The 15,116-nt window shown below is 48.4% G+C and overlaps 1 protein-coding gene across 3 annotated transcripts in view; it reads right to left on the reverse strand.

The window, feature by feature from the left end:
• Nucleotides 1–15,116, reverse strand: part of ELMO1 (engulfment and cell motility 1) — a 401,514-nt gene that overhangs the window by 293,551 nt on the left and 92,847 nt on the right. For all 3 annotated transcript variants that reach the window (XM_070424794.1, XM_070424795.1, XM_070424793.1), the window contains exons 3-4: nucleotides 12,475–12,515; nucleotides 11,448–11,520 (exon numbers count right to left, since the gene is read on the reverse strand). In XM_070424794.1, coding sequence (XP_070280895.1) covers nucleotides 11,448–11,520; nucleotides 12,475–12,515 — 114 coding nt within the window. The remainder of the gene's footprint in view (nucleotides 1–11,447; nucleotides 11,521–12,474; nucleotides 12,516–15,116) is intronic.

Raw genomic sequence — 15,116 nt, forward strand, 5'->3', positions numbered from 1 at the left:
GCTTTAAAAACATTTAATCGACATCTAGCACAGTATAGATACTGTGTGTGCATGTGTGTATGTATAATGTATACTAGTATGTGTGTACATGTATATGCATGTGTGTATATATACATGAATGTGTGTATGTACTTATTTTGAAACTGATAATCAGTCGTGTGGAACTGAAACTTTCTAACACTGATTTGAGACTCTTGTTAAGAGGAGCATTAAGATTATTTATTCACTCTGCAATTCCTCCACTGTTAGTCATCTGAAAGGGTTATGTGCATATTTTGAAAACTGAATTAACCAGCAGCGCACATAATTTATTCAGCAACGAATTGTACATTTTATCTTGCAAAGAAAATTGCATCACATCAAATCAGCACACAATCCTGAGACACCTACATATTACGCTAGGGAACCACGCGAGACCCTGGAGGGCACCCAGAGGTGGGCGCACAGTTTTTTGTGGTAAAGCACTTGGATCCGGCCGAGAGGAAATACAGATTAGCTCACAAAGAGTTAAAGAAGACTTCAAGGCCACAATAAAGAGCCAGGTCCCAATTAGTGGGGAAAAAATGAAGCTAAGGGACAATAAACTAAAGAGACAATAGTTCCTATAGCAGCAGAGAGGAGGGGAAGAGGCTGAGAAGAGGACTGAATTAAGAAACTAATCTCCCAACTGGGGTTAAGATGATGTCAGACAAGCAGCCAAGGTTCCGTCCATCGTACAGTTCCGGTTCGGTGGCGAGAGGAGGGCGCTGCCCTGAAGTGACAGCATGTTAATGGCATTGCTTCCAGTGCGTGTTCGCTGCTGAGACGCATTTCCCAGAAGCAAGGAGTCTGTCATCTCATGCCTTTATCCCCAACATCCAATCTAGTGCCTGAAACCTAGGGCTGGGGGTGGCTCTGAATCCCAGGAAAAGCCACACTGGGGAGACAGAGCGAAGCTTACCTGGAGAACACTAAGGCAGTTTGTCTAAAGTTAGGGGAAGAAGGGACAGGCCACAAAATTAAGAATGTTGACTGGGGCTAGATCCTGACACACCTTGACGGTCAGGCTAAGTAAGAAAGGTGGACCTCATTCTTCTTGGCAATGGTAGAGACCAGTCAGAATGCTGCCTCCAGTTCACGAAGCCCACGGGTCAACGAGTCGATAAGAATTCAAAGTGGGTTTTTGTCTGTGAGCAGGAATACGGGCAAGGACCCAGAGGCCACTGTCACTCTCAGTGGGTAGCGTTCAACATGGCACCGGGACCCACTTGTGAAAAATGCTTGGGCCCCAGCATGAATCTACCCTGAATCTGAGAGCTGTGCTTGGGAAGATGGAAGTAGCCCAGGTGGAAGGGGCACAGCTTTACTACCTAAAAATACAGTGCGACACAAGCCTGTAAATATAGTAAAAGCCACTGCATTGTGCACTGTAATTAGGTAGATTTTTTTATTAAGATATCTCAATAAAGATTTTTTTTAAATAAACAGTCAGGCTGGTGTTGCTCAGTGGTTGAGCACTGATCCAGGAACCAAGAAGTCACCGGTTAGATTCCTGGTCAGAGCACATGGCCGGGTTGTGGGCTTGATCCCCAGTGGGGGGCTTGCAGGAGACAGACATTTCTCTCTCATTGATATTTCTATCTCTCTATCCCTCTCCCTCCCTCTCTCTCTAAAAATCAATAATAAATAAATAAACAAATATAATAAAGCAGAAGAGTTCATATCCTACTTACAGACATTTCTCCACTTACTTACCTATGAATATAAGTTAGATAATTTTTATATTCTGACTTAGGAGTGTCCAAAAGGGAAGTTAGAATTAGATATGATAGTAAGGTAACTATACATTAACATTTTATCGGGCTGCGCACATCAACAAATTTATCGAGAACACGTCCCTGTGGACATACATGAGCAGTATTATTCACCTGCACTGCGTCATCGGTGCCCTTCACCGAAATGTCAAGGAACAGTCAACAAGCTTTTGAAGGCAACATTCCAAGAAGATTCTTATCTGGTCCTATTTTCTACCCGCCTTTGATGTCAATCTTGTCGGGTATTTCAAAACACCAGGCATTCTTTCCTCTCCCCAGTGAGTCGTTTTCTGATGGTTTCTAGCACAGCTTCCAGCTCCCCTCAGTGTGGTGCATCCAGACTAATCACAGGGCCACAGTCTAAGCATTTGTGGTCAGGCTCAGCTTAAAACCCTCTGAGGGCTTCCCAGTGCTCTTAGCATGAGGTTCAAAACCCTGACCATGGCCTCCCCAGGCCTGGAAAACTGGGGCTGACACCAAATTCTCCAGCCAACATCTTGCCCATTTTAAGGGCCTCGCCCCTTCATCCCCAACCTTTCCTCTTAGATTTCTGCTTGAATATCACCTGCTCCAGGCTAAATTAGGTCTGGACACTCACATTTGTCCTTTGTGGCACTTACAATTGTAACTGGTCAATGCGGGGTGAACGCCGATCGTCTTTCTCCCCTTCTGGACTTGGGGCATCAGGAAGGTGGGAACTACCTCCAGCCCAGCACAGTGCTGGCACATATGGGCATCAGGACACATTTCTTGAGTCAAATCCGTGCATTCTCAGCTTTTCTCCTCCTGGCATGGCTGTTTCCTCTTGACAGCTCCAGTGACGGGCTGGGAGAGCCAGGGACACCAGCCTGTCCAGGAAGACCCGCTCCCCAGAGCCTGGTGACCAGCCCACAGGCAGCCAGCAGGGCTTAGAGCATCCCTAACTGAAGTCAGGCTCAGTCACAAGTCAAGGGAGAAAGGCCTCCATGCCAGGCACAGGTGACCGGGGCGTCTAACGAAGGAGATACAGACAGCAGGCGTGAGAGAGGAGGCAGAGAGAGCCAAGGGGCAGCAGAGAGAAGTGCTTGGAGTCAAGGGACAGGGCAACGGCGAAGCAGGCACACCTTTCCTTGCCCATCCTGCCTGCTGAGAGCCAGGCCTGGCGGCTCTGGCCAGGTCCCCAGGTGGCAGTGTGCTGGTCACACCTGGCGGGAATAGTTTGCTGAGGCAGCAACAGAGGCTCCTGTGGAACAAACGTGGGAATCTTGCACAACCAGGAATGTGTCCCAGGACGTGGACGGTTCAGAAATTTACAAGGACCCTGGGCTCCGATGACAGAGCCCGCCTGTCCTAGGGAGAGCTCTGTGATCAGAATAACTAAGACCTGCATGGCTGGCACGGGGTCAACTTCTGGTCCCCATTGGCTGTGGGGCAGTAGGGAAGGGACCCCTGGCACCAGGCCACAGAGAGGCCCCTCCCAGGGCAGGGCAGTTCCCTGGGACACACATGCCTCTGCCTGTGTTGGATGTCGTTTGGTGGTGGTATAGGGGTGTGTGTGTGTGTGTGTGTGTGTGTGTGTGTGTTACTTTCTTCAGGGAAGAGCACGCTCCAAACGTGTCTTCCTTAAACCACTGGCCACTTGTATTTTTTCTTCTTAATCCCCCTTGTAATGATGTTCAGTGACTTGCAAACATTTTTGACCCAAGCCGGGGTGAAAACTAATACTGCCCATGTGTTACATGAGTGAAATGAAAGAAATATTTCAGCAAACGACACATGGAGCATACCCTTGTCTTTATTATAGTCCATTTTTAATGCTCTTTCAACCTACTTAACTGATTTTATACCCACTAATAAATAATAACCTGCAGTTTGAAAAACAATACTATTGCCTCTATGACCGTATAACTTATCATTTAAAAACAATTTTACACTTTTCAGATTATATTCAAAGTAGAAGAAAATTCCCCAATCTTCCCGGAAATACCCCGGACCTCACACTCTCTGAGCCACATTGAGGAGATGGAGCGAGGGGCCCTGCGCTGCCGGGGCCTGAGGATCCTCACCAGGCAGAGGCAGATGAGCCCGGGGCGGTGCCCCGTCTCCTTCCCTGGCAGCCCACGCCACACACCAGAAAGGCGAGCTGGACGTGCGAACATGCGTGCATCCATCTGAACTGTTTGCATCACAGAGCTCCTCAGATAGCCAGGGGACAGTCCTGCTCTCATCTTGTTTAGCGACCAACAGAGACAAGCATCCTCATGTCCTCTGACCCAGCCCGGAGGTGCCCTCCACCGTCTCCAGTCAGAGCTGAGCTGCCCCCACAGCGAGGGCCCGTTCCCTTCCAGGTGGGGAGAGGCTCTGGGGACACGTGTGCACTTTGGGGGGATGGCTAAGGCATGTTACTTGGATTAGCAATGCTGATCAATCGCTGTTATTGGGTCAAAGGTGTCCACAGAATGCAGTGCTTTCGGGAGGACTCAGAGGTGGTGAATGAGGACTGGCCACTGAGGAAACCAGGGAGGAGAGAAGAGGATGGGAGATGATTTCCACCTCCAGGACCAGGCCCTGGGGGGCCGCTGCGGACGCGCGATGCAAAGTTCAGAAACCCTGCCTGTCCACAGCACAGCCCGGAGCACCGGTTGGGGCTCTGCAGGCAGACTTCCTGGGCTAGGCCCACGCTGTCACCCCCACCCTGAGCCTCCCACACCCTGAGCCTCAGCTGGGCCTTCTGCTATGTGGAGTGTGGAACAATCAAACCCGGCCCACGGGCTCACTGTGAAGATTCCACACAACACAGTCCACGGGGAGCACGTGGTTGAGCGCTTGTCACACAGTGAGCCTCCACAAATGTTCAGGGCCATGGTCACTGCCTCCCCCCACCCCCCTCCGTCACTCCCCACTGGCCTGCCAGGTGCCTGAAGCTCCCAGAAGAGTGGTTTTTCAGGGACTACGTTTCCCATTAGTCTCTCGGAATTCAGATCAGATGACATTCAAATTCAGCTAGCCTGCTCCAGGACCCTCTGGGCCCTTTCTCTTCTAGTACACGCCCCTTTCCACAGGGGATACGTTCCAAGACTCCCCGGTGGGTGCCTGAACCAAGGACAGTACCAAACCCTCTCTATACTCTGTTCGTATACACGCACACCTATGCTAGAGCTTAATGTATAAATTTGGGCACAGTGAGCGATTCACAATAACCAATAATACAATAGAACAAATATAACAATATACTGTAAAAAACAATTACCGATATGTGAGGGTGGCAGGGTGCTCTCTCAGCAAACTAGCACACATTCATTCTTCCTTTCCCACAGTCTCCAGGACAGATGAGTCCTTCTTGCCATAGCCACCTGAGCATGTGACTGTGCCCTTCCCTTATTAAGCTGGGAACTTCTACCTTCTCACTTGAAGGAAGCACTTGCGGCTTCTCTGAGGTGTCGGAACTGCCAGCATCACTACTCTTGTGCCCTGGGCTGTGGCGACCTGAGCACAGCTCGGTGACACCTGATCTGATCATCAGGATGCAAGCAGGTGACTAATGGGCGGAGAGCGAGGAGAGGGATGAGTCACATCCCAGGTGGGATGGAGCGGGACTGGTGAGACTCCATCAGGCTTCTCAGAACAGCACACACGTGAATACTTAGAACTGTTCTCTGGGACTTTTCATGTAGTATGTTGAGAGCGCGGCTGGCCATGGTAACTGCAGCCAAGGAGAAGGTTCCTGCCTCTCCTTCCTCAGAACCTGTGTCTATTCCAGGACCTGCTCCCACCTGGACCTGGAGATGCAGAGCGTGGAGAATGGACCGTATCCTCCTCACTAAGCTCTTTGTGGAGCCCAGGACTCGGGCATGAGAGCTGAACTGAATGCCGAGTAACGTAGTCTCCTGACCTGATGGGGAGCACCAGGTCCCAGGTGTTGTGCATGCCTGTCTGCCCGTGGTGCTCGGGGCCTGAGAACTCAGAGCACCTAGGAAGTGGAAACTGCATAGAAGGGGTGCTCTTCAAACAACCCTACCTCTGCCCCAGGTCCCTGGGGCCAGCTTTGCAGAGAGGGCCTGGGTCAAGCATGGTTACAGCTGATATCACAACATGGGAGTCCCTGTGAGGGAGACCACATGAAGATGGTCTTCGCAGGGAAACCAAATGCCATTCTGAAATCGGGATAAAACTTCAAGGTCCACGCTGCCCAACCCGCTAATGACATCCCCACCAGGCCCTGCTCCTGGGAACTGCCTCCTGCGTGCTTAGAATTAAGGGTGGCAAGGCCAGGTTCCTGTTTGCCTACAAGGACTGCTATGGGGGCTCTAATACTCTCTTAGACCATTAGATAATCCCCACGAAAGGCAAGTGAAAATCATTTGCTAGCCCCTCTGAGCGGGAGACTGCCTGTTACACTTCCTCTAACATACCCTCTTAAGGAATAAGGAAGCGACAGGCTGAGGCTCACCGCCAATGCCACAGACTGTAACTTCCTGCCTTTGAGTTCTTGAGGCAGTTACGGTCAGAATCACTGGCTGCGTCAGCAAACAAAGGGCATCGTAACTGTATGGGGGCCCGGATGCTGGGAAGGATGGCGCCAGGAGGTGGCACCTGGGTCCCAGTCTCAGTCTGACCACTGCCCATCCGAGTGACCTAAACAAGTTGTTGCCTCATCACTCTGGGTCTCACATTCCTCGCTGTAAAATGGAGATAACACCCGCATCATCAGACCGGAATGAGGACAGAGAACGCCAATGCGTATTCCTCTCTATCGCAGAAGAAAAATTCCACTGGAATATTTGAAGTTAACACGCAATCCACACAAGTAAACAAGTAGGACTACATCCAAGTAAAAACCTTCTGCAGAGCAAAGGATACCACGGACCAGAATGAAAAGGCAAGCTACGAAATGGGAGAAAAGTGTGTACAAATCATATATATGACAAAGGGGTTAATATCCAAATTATATAAAGAACTCACAAGAGTCAATAGCAAAACAACAAACAATCCAATTTTAAAATGGACAGAAGAGCTAAATAGACATTTTTCGAAAGAAGGCATACAAATGATTGATGAGTATATGAAAATATGCTCAAGATCATTAACAATCAGGAAAATGCCACAATGTATTAAAGCCACAATGAGAGTTTATCTCGCACGTGTTAGAATGACCATCATCTAAAAGGGGAGGGGGGTGGAGAGAGAAAGAAAGAGAGTTGGTGAGGATGCTGAAAAGAAAGAGAGCCCTCTTGATGGGGATGTAAATGGGTGCAGCCACCATGGGAAACAGTATGATGAAAGTTCCTCAAAACAATCAAAAACACAACTAGCATAATGAGCCAGAAACCCCACTTTCTGGGTATATATCCAAAGAAAATGAAAAGAGGTTACCAGAGAGATATAAGCACCACCATGCTCCTCGCAGCACTGACAATAGCCCAGACATGGAAGCAACCTAAGTGGCCGTCGACAGATGGATGAGGAAAGATGTGGTATGTGTGTGCTCATTGGAATATTACTCAGCCCTGAGGGAGAAGGAAATCCTGCCATTTTCAACATCATGGATGGCCCCTGCGGGCATTACGTCAAGAGGTAAGTCCCACATGGAAAGACAAACACTGCAGGGCATCGCTTATATCTAAAATCTTAAAAACAAAGTCAAACAAAAACAGAGAGCAGATAAGTGGTTGCCATGGGCTGAGGGGCTGAGAGAAATGGAGAGAGGTTGGGAGAAGGGTACAAACTTCAGCTGTAAGACGAATGAGGACGGAGGATATGGAGGATGTAACGTAAAATACGGTGATTATGGTTGATAACACTGTAGCATAGAACTAAAATTTGCTGAGAAAGGAGAACTTACATGTTCTCACCAAGTAAGTAAATAAATAAATGAGGTGATGGATGTGCTAATTAGGTAGATGGGAGGAATCCTTTCAAAATGTATAGGCATATCTAATTACCATGATGTACACTTTACCATGATCTTACAACTTTACTTGTCAATTATTCCTCAATAAAACTAAAAATACACAATTCACTTTTCATTTTTTATTCTCTCCCCCAACCCCAGACATAACCGTGAGATACAAAAATCTCTGGGGCAGAATCTGAACTTGTGAATAGCTGACGCTTAGCTTTCTCCAAGGCATTTGCATGCTACACTTCTGCTTAACGCTGCTTGACAATGTGACACTCCCCCACTGCACTGAAAGAGTGAAGCTAATGGGCCAATAAGCAAATAAGGACCGTTACAGAGACGGGGCTGGGGCCAGGTGGGAGCGGCCTTCCTGGGGAGCTCCAGCCTCGGTCCACCGGCCACAACCTGTGCTGGTTGCCGGGCCTGGGGAACTGTTCTTCCTTAAAATGACAGGTCACATCTGATCTCTGGCAGAGGAAGAGACCACCTCGTATACAAGGGGAGATCAGTAACTAAGAACACACACAGGCTTCAAACATCAGTCACCAGTTACCATGGCGATGCAAGTATTACCTAACAACTCACTGGGCTCTAAGTGTCCAAGATCGTGCTAAATACATTGCCTGAAAAGATGGAAAATGGGCTCTAGTTTTAGGAAAACTTGCAAGGAGCAGAAGGCAGGCAGCCCAGGTCTGCCCCTGCAGACACCGGCTTGAGGCCCTTCCCTGCCCTGCAGTGCAGAGTGCTATGGAACAGCTGCAGGGGAAAGGGCGTGACATCTTATTTACAGAGTATTGGGAAGATGAGTCTCCTCATCCCTCAAACTCTTACTAAAAGAACAACCCCTGCCGAGCTGGTGTGGCTCATGGTGGAGCATTTGAGCAATGACCCATGAACCAAGAGGTAGCTGGTTAGGTTTCCAGTCAGGGCTCATGCCAGGAGGCGTGCGGGAGGCAGTGTTCAATGTTTCTCTCTCATTGATGTTTCTATTTCTCTCTCCCTCTCCCTTCCTCTCTAAAATCAATAAAAAAATATATTTTTTAAAAAAGAATAATCTCTGCTGCCACTGCCCACTGAAGAGGGACAGATGGAATGACAGACTTAGGTGGCAGTCCCTTTTATTTTATTTTATTTTATTTTATATATGTTTATTGATTTTAGAGAGAGAGAAGGAGAGGGATAGAGAGATAAAAACATCAACTGGCTACCTGCTGCATGCCCACTCCTGGGCAAAACCCGGGTATGTGCCCTGACTGGGAATTGAACCGGGACCTCCTGATTCATGGGCCAAAGCTTAACAACTGAGCCACGATGGCCAGGGAGGTGGCAGCCCTTTAAAACTCAACATGAAGAACTTCCTCAAGCAGAACAATTTCCCAGAAAATGACTAGGATGCCCAATAAAATGATCATTTTCCTACTATTCTGAGGAGTTTAAATCGGCTGAGTCTATGTTAATTTTAATTAGAACAAAAGCATAAATACTGCATGAATTTTTAAATTTTTCCAAGAATCAGCTGCACACAAACAAACTCCTAGGTCGAACTTAGTGCATGACTTCCGTTCCCGGAGCACAGAGCCCACCTCTTCGGAAGAGTGGCCCAGGGCACAGGGCTGCCAGGTGGTCCACGGTGCCTGCACCAGGACCCCAGGAGGGCTGTCTGCATGCAAACCCAGGGCCACCTCCCAGGCCTGCTCCATATGAGTCGCCCAGGTTGGGGTCTAAAAATCTGTATTTTTAAAAGGTTCTCCCTGGGATGCTATGTTCTCTAGTCTGAGAATCCTGTCCTTAGGAATCTCCAATGAACTCCAGTCCCCTGACAATGGTGACAGAAGACAGGACAGCCACCAGGGGACACAGGCTGAGAGAGGTTAATCAAAGGCAGGGCTCTGTGTGGCTCAGCGACTGTGGACCACAACCCAGGGTCAAAGTCCAGCCCAAATCCATGTGTTATACATGTGTGCGCGAGACACAAGTATTTCACAAGCTATGCAGGAGATACACTCCGACCTAGTCTATCTATTCTATTCCAATTTTTAATACGATTACAATGAACTGAATTGATTGCATTATCCACTAACTGGTGATGTTTGTAAAACCCTACTATAACTTCAACTGTCCTATAATTTTATCACCTAAAAATTTTTACACTTTTTCATATTATACCTCAATGAGAAGAGAACCATCCAATCTTTTCCAATGACGCCCCAAAGTCACAATATGTTAGCTGCCTTTAAAAGGTGAACCAAGTTGAAATGAGAGAGTCTTCTGCTTAAGGCGATCGTCAGCAATACATTTCCCTGCTAGCACTGAACCTTACTTATCTCCTCTTTATCTTACAAAGAGCAGCATGTAGATTATCGGGAGGCAGGATAAAATAAATGAAAAATATTAAGAAAATGAAGCATGAGGACAGGGAACTAAGTGTCTGTGGAGTGAGTCAAAGGAACAAGTCACATTAACAAGATGGCAGGAGGTCTAGTCCCAGTGTTAACTCTCAGCACCAGCGGCCGGGGTGACGAGGAAAGCTCAGGAGTCATGAAAATTCCCGTGTGCATCTGGACAGAACAAGGCAAATTCTGGAAGCATTTCCAGGCTGTGACCCCGACCTGGGCGACTCATATGTGGCTCCTCCCTCACACCCCCCCGACACACTCCTCATGTAAAGTGAGCAGTCACAGTGGGCATAAGGCCCACCACTGCGTCCACCTTCCACCATCACTTGACTTGTGGGTAAACCTGGGGTTACTCTAGGGGCCACTGATGGAGGAACAAAGCCCAAAGCCAGATGTCGCCCCAATCTCCCTCCTCCCAGAGCATTCTCCATTTACTTCTGTCCCCGCGCTGCCACCTCGCTGTGGTGAAAACTTTTCACGGAGCTGCCCCCTCCTCCCTGCCGACGGCACCAGGTTACATGTTCCACGAGGACCATGTTGGCTCCTTGCATCTCAGTGAATGCTCCAAAAACCGAGCTGGAAGCTCAGCTCCTCTAGAAACGCCCACAGGAAAAGTGATGGAAGCACGAAGACGTGGACTTGCTTCTTGATTCTCTCGGTCACTACCCCTGAGATGCTGACCAAGCCACTGGACTTTTTTGATTCAGTTCCTTGTCTGTCAACAAAAGCCAGTGTTGTGTGCATCATGGGTGAGTCTCGAGGAAGAAATCAACAAACAGATGTAACAAGCCTGGCCCACTTCGGTCATCCAGTAGGTTCTGAATGAAGGTCAGTTTTCCCTTCTCCCACTGATTTCCCAGCTGCCAGAGACCCCGTCGTCTTCACCGCCCCCCCGCCCCGACCCCGCTCTCTTCCAAGCTCCCCACAGCATAAACATCACCAAGAAGAAGCAGGGCTCCCCAAAGCCACAGAACACCTGAGCCTGCACAACGCCAGCTTAAAAAAGTTCTTGCCATTGTTTCAAGCACTTGAAGAGGGTTTAGGCATTGCTGGGGAAAATTACCTGAAAGGGAGCTAGGCTGTCATCAAGGGTCCCATTAATGCTTCAACCACGCAATGAGAGAGAAAATGAGTGACCTCGCTGGTAGAAGTAAGTGCAGTTGCTAACACGGGACATGGAGACCTAGGTGGTCTCCACTCTTGGACGGGCTAACTGCCGCCGGGTAGTACTGACGGGGCAGTTCTTCGCTGTGCAGACTCCACTTTGTGGAGGGTCAATGTGAACTGTAGACCAGTATGGTCCTGAGCAGAGGAAACATCACTCATGTTTTAACTTCCTTAAAGGCTAATTGTCCCGGATTCAATCCCGGGCAGACCTACCTTTTCTGTGATGTAGAAGTTTGAGCTGTCGGCATGCTGCAGAGCGAAGAATTCATGGTTGGCCAGGGACCACCTGAAAATATATGCATGAACTAGTCAGAAAACCAGTAAACGGTCACTTTAGTTGTTAGTTTGGTAGAGGTAGAGGAATTGGACACCCTATTACACACCCCACAACGTAGTTCCTAATTCTAAATGATATGAGCCCACCTGTTACCCTAAGACCCGCTCTTTCCCCCTGAAGCCCGCCCAGGTTTCATTCCAAGCCCCCTGCTCACTGCAGCATTTCACCTTCATGGCTTTGGGCAGGGGTGATGTTTAAATATAAAGTTACACTCCTCCCTATGTTGAAGGCGTGGAGCAGAGACGGGAAAACAAAGGGAATGAATGTAATTTAAGCTTTTGATAACCGCTGCATTTTGATTGCCTCTGCATTCTCCAATTCCCAATCACTCTGGCTTGCTGCAAATTGGAACATTCTAGTGAAGTATCCTGGATCTTAAGTAAACCCCAGGTACCTTCTATCCACAGTTCTGTTTTAAGAGAGAAAAACACACAAGCAGCTAGTATGTGCTTTCCCCTGTGTGCGCGGCCAAAGAGAAGTGGGAAAGCGCGTTGCTGTGCCGTCCACGGGCAGCAGAGTGGCCGCTGACTTGTGTCATGCTTTCCTCTTTACAGGGCTTGCGTGGCCCTCTGCTGATACCAAATGAAGTGAGCATTTAACTCCGGAACGTTAGGCCGCTCCCTGTTGAGACTGATGGGTGAGCGCAACTTCTCACAATAAACAGAGCCTCCCCTCCCCCCACCCGAGGTACCCACACCGCCAGTGCACACCCTCTCGTTGAGGAACAGCAGCAACCTCTCCGTGGAAAGAGGCATGCACATCTCACGTAGGCATTCGGGGTATCTTTGGGCAGGTCGAGGGGTGACTTATGAGTGATATCTGACTATCACACGGGAATATTCTATTTGCCCCTCAAGCTGTGGCCTGGAGCCCCTCAGGTGAATCCTGAGTAACAACACTCACCCGTCACAGACTTCCTTTATTATCGCGGACAGCGGTTTTTTCTGCAAAATAGCAAAAAAAGGAAATACTGTTAGTTTCATTTCATCATTTGAAATGTTTAAAAAAGGAGAAGCAGAAGGTGAGTGGAGATCGCTAAGCAAGGAGACTTTCCACTTGCTGTTCTTGGCTGTTCTGAAGAAGCCATTGCTTTTCTCAGGGCAATCACCTGCCGCCATCACCGCCACATATGCTAATGATTGATGACCCCGGTGGCACGTTCCTCTATTTAATAGTATAAGTTGAACAAAATATACATCATCTGCAACTTGGCCACATGAAAATCAGGATGAAAACACAGCTTGGTTCAAAGATCTCAGAAGCCACGAAGGCCTGCAAGGTCAATGATAACCAGAACTCCTCAGAGGCCATGGGTCGGGCTACCAGCAGCCTGCTTGTGCGCAAACAAGCGTGGACTCGTGATATTTTTATGGAACATGTGGCACATGAAATAGGAGGTATTGTGAAATTTTTCCTCCCGAGCGCATAGAATTCTTTCCACATCCGTGGCACTGACAAACGTCAATCACGCAGCCACTTGAGCTGGGCACACGCGAGCAACGGGACCAAGACAGCATGTGCCCTAGTGTCAACTGGCAGCTGGCACAGCCGGTCCCCCTGCCTCACAGCCACAGCTGCGCTCTGCCCGCCTCCAAATGGAAGGAATGCGGGGAGGCACACAGCTCGCCCAGAGATGTGGAAACGCTTTCTGTTTTGGATGCAAACAGACCCTGTCTGTCTCCTGGGGTGTCAACCAAAAGAACGAGTCACAGACCAAAAACAAATGGGGAAGAGAAATCAAAGAAAGACACACGTGGTCCAAGGTTTTCAGATACACCATGAAAATCTGTCTACAGAGAAGTAAGTTTCAGTCCCTTCCCCCTGAGGGCAAAGTGGTGTGGAGGACTTCGGGGCCAAGCAGCACCAGTTCCAATCCTAGCTCGTCAACTTGCCTGCAGCTGGACCTACAACTTCCTTCATTTGCTGAACCTCAAACTAGTTTATCTGTAAAATGGGCATAGGGCCTACTCACTCCTTGGGGCGGTGATATAATTAACGTAAATAAAATTACATTAGAATTAACACGAAGGGCAAAAGACACAAAAAATGGGTTCGGGTTCTGGCTTCCTTGGCCTCTCATGTCACTAGAAGAGCTCCATTTCCTTCTTGCAACTTTGTCCTTGGACACAATGCTACGGCATCTACCCTCCTGTGAATTCTGAACACTGTAGTGCTTTCTAAGACCTTCCAGCCCTGCCCAGAGCTCCAACTCTGTCCTCGGTGTTGCTCCAATGACCCCCTCCCACTGGAGGTCCAGCCTCTATGACTGAGTGATGTCTGCCCACAACTATGAACAAGTGGGGGAAAAGAAGGACCTAGACTGGGGGAAAGATGGTGGGGTGTTCTTGCCATCCTGAGTTGGTCTCCTTTAGAATAAGATTAGAAATGGGGATCGGGCTCTACCATGAAGTTACATGTCACATTAGTACGAGGCCTTTGCGAACATTTGTCCATTGTTTATGGATTTAGCTGTAAGTTAAGGGGCAAACCAAATGAATAAAAAACTGTAGGAACAAAACTTCTCTCGTAAGACAAAGATTTTGACCTTTCAGCATTTCATGAAGACCAATCGGTCTCTGAGACCCTAATCTCACTTCTTGCACCCTCCAAACTGAAATGTAAGTAACAGAGCTGGATTTCAGCCTTAAATGACATGGAAACAACAGATCAGGCCAAGGAAGTATTGCTATGGAGGTAGGAAAAGGCACCTGAAATCACAGCTCCGGGAATTTGACTTCCCAGTTGAGGTCTCCTAGAGGAACTTCTGGGATTCTAATTCAGATCCGAATCATAGACTCAGAATCAAATTTGAAAAGACAGAAGCCTGTGGCCCTTGTCACTACTCTTATGTCTTAGGGAACCGGGCAGATAAGCGCATCCTGGTTAACCCAGCAAACAGGAAGCGAAGTGCAGCAGAGCCAGGGCAGGGCTGGGAGTGGGATCAGTCGCAGAGCTCCTGTCCCACCAAGGGACAGGATTACATCTAGGACATTCTGAAGATGGATAGAAGGAAGGAGTAAAGACCATGGAAAAAACAAGCTTAAAGATTTACTAGAGAAAGGTTAAAGAAAAACTCTTACACCACAGGCAAAAGGAATCAGTTAACTGAACATGAAGCACCCATTGTGCAGCCTCACCTATTGAGATGATGACATGGGAGGATGAGGCTGGTCCCATGGGCCACTTCCTACACCTGTCCCTCCATTCTTCCACCTGCTCCAAGGAAACATTAGCTTCCACCGCCCACACCTAGTTGCAATGTCTCTCACAGTGCTCATCTCCCTTAACCTGTCCATCTAACTTGACACCATCACCACTACCTTCTTTCTGACACCCTCTTTCCAGCGCTTGTGTTGTATTTTCTTCATTTTCCTATTTTATAACCAATTCAACAAAATCTAGGACACCCTTCCTTGTTTCTCTTTGACCTCTAGCTTCCAAGCTCCGTGTTTCTGTTCTTGTGTCTCTGCTTTTACTTAATTGGTCAGTTCCTCACTCACTTTGACTGCCCTAAATCTATTCTGGTCCCAGAACCCTCTCTTGCA

This window comes from Myotis yumanensis, unplaced genomic scaffold (genome assembly GCF_028538775.1).
Source record: "Myotis yumanensis isolate MYYU_CA2020_CCGP unplaced genomic scaffold, mMyoYum1.0.hap1 SCAF_9, whole genome shotgun sequence".
Lineage (NCBI taxonomy): Eukaryota > Metazoa > Chordata > Mammalia > Chiroptera > Vespertilionidae > Myotis > Myotis yumanensis.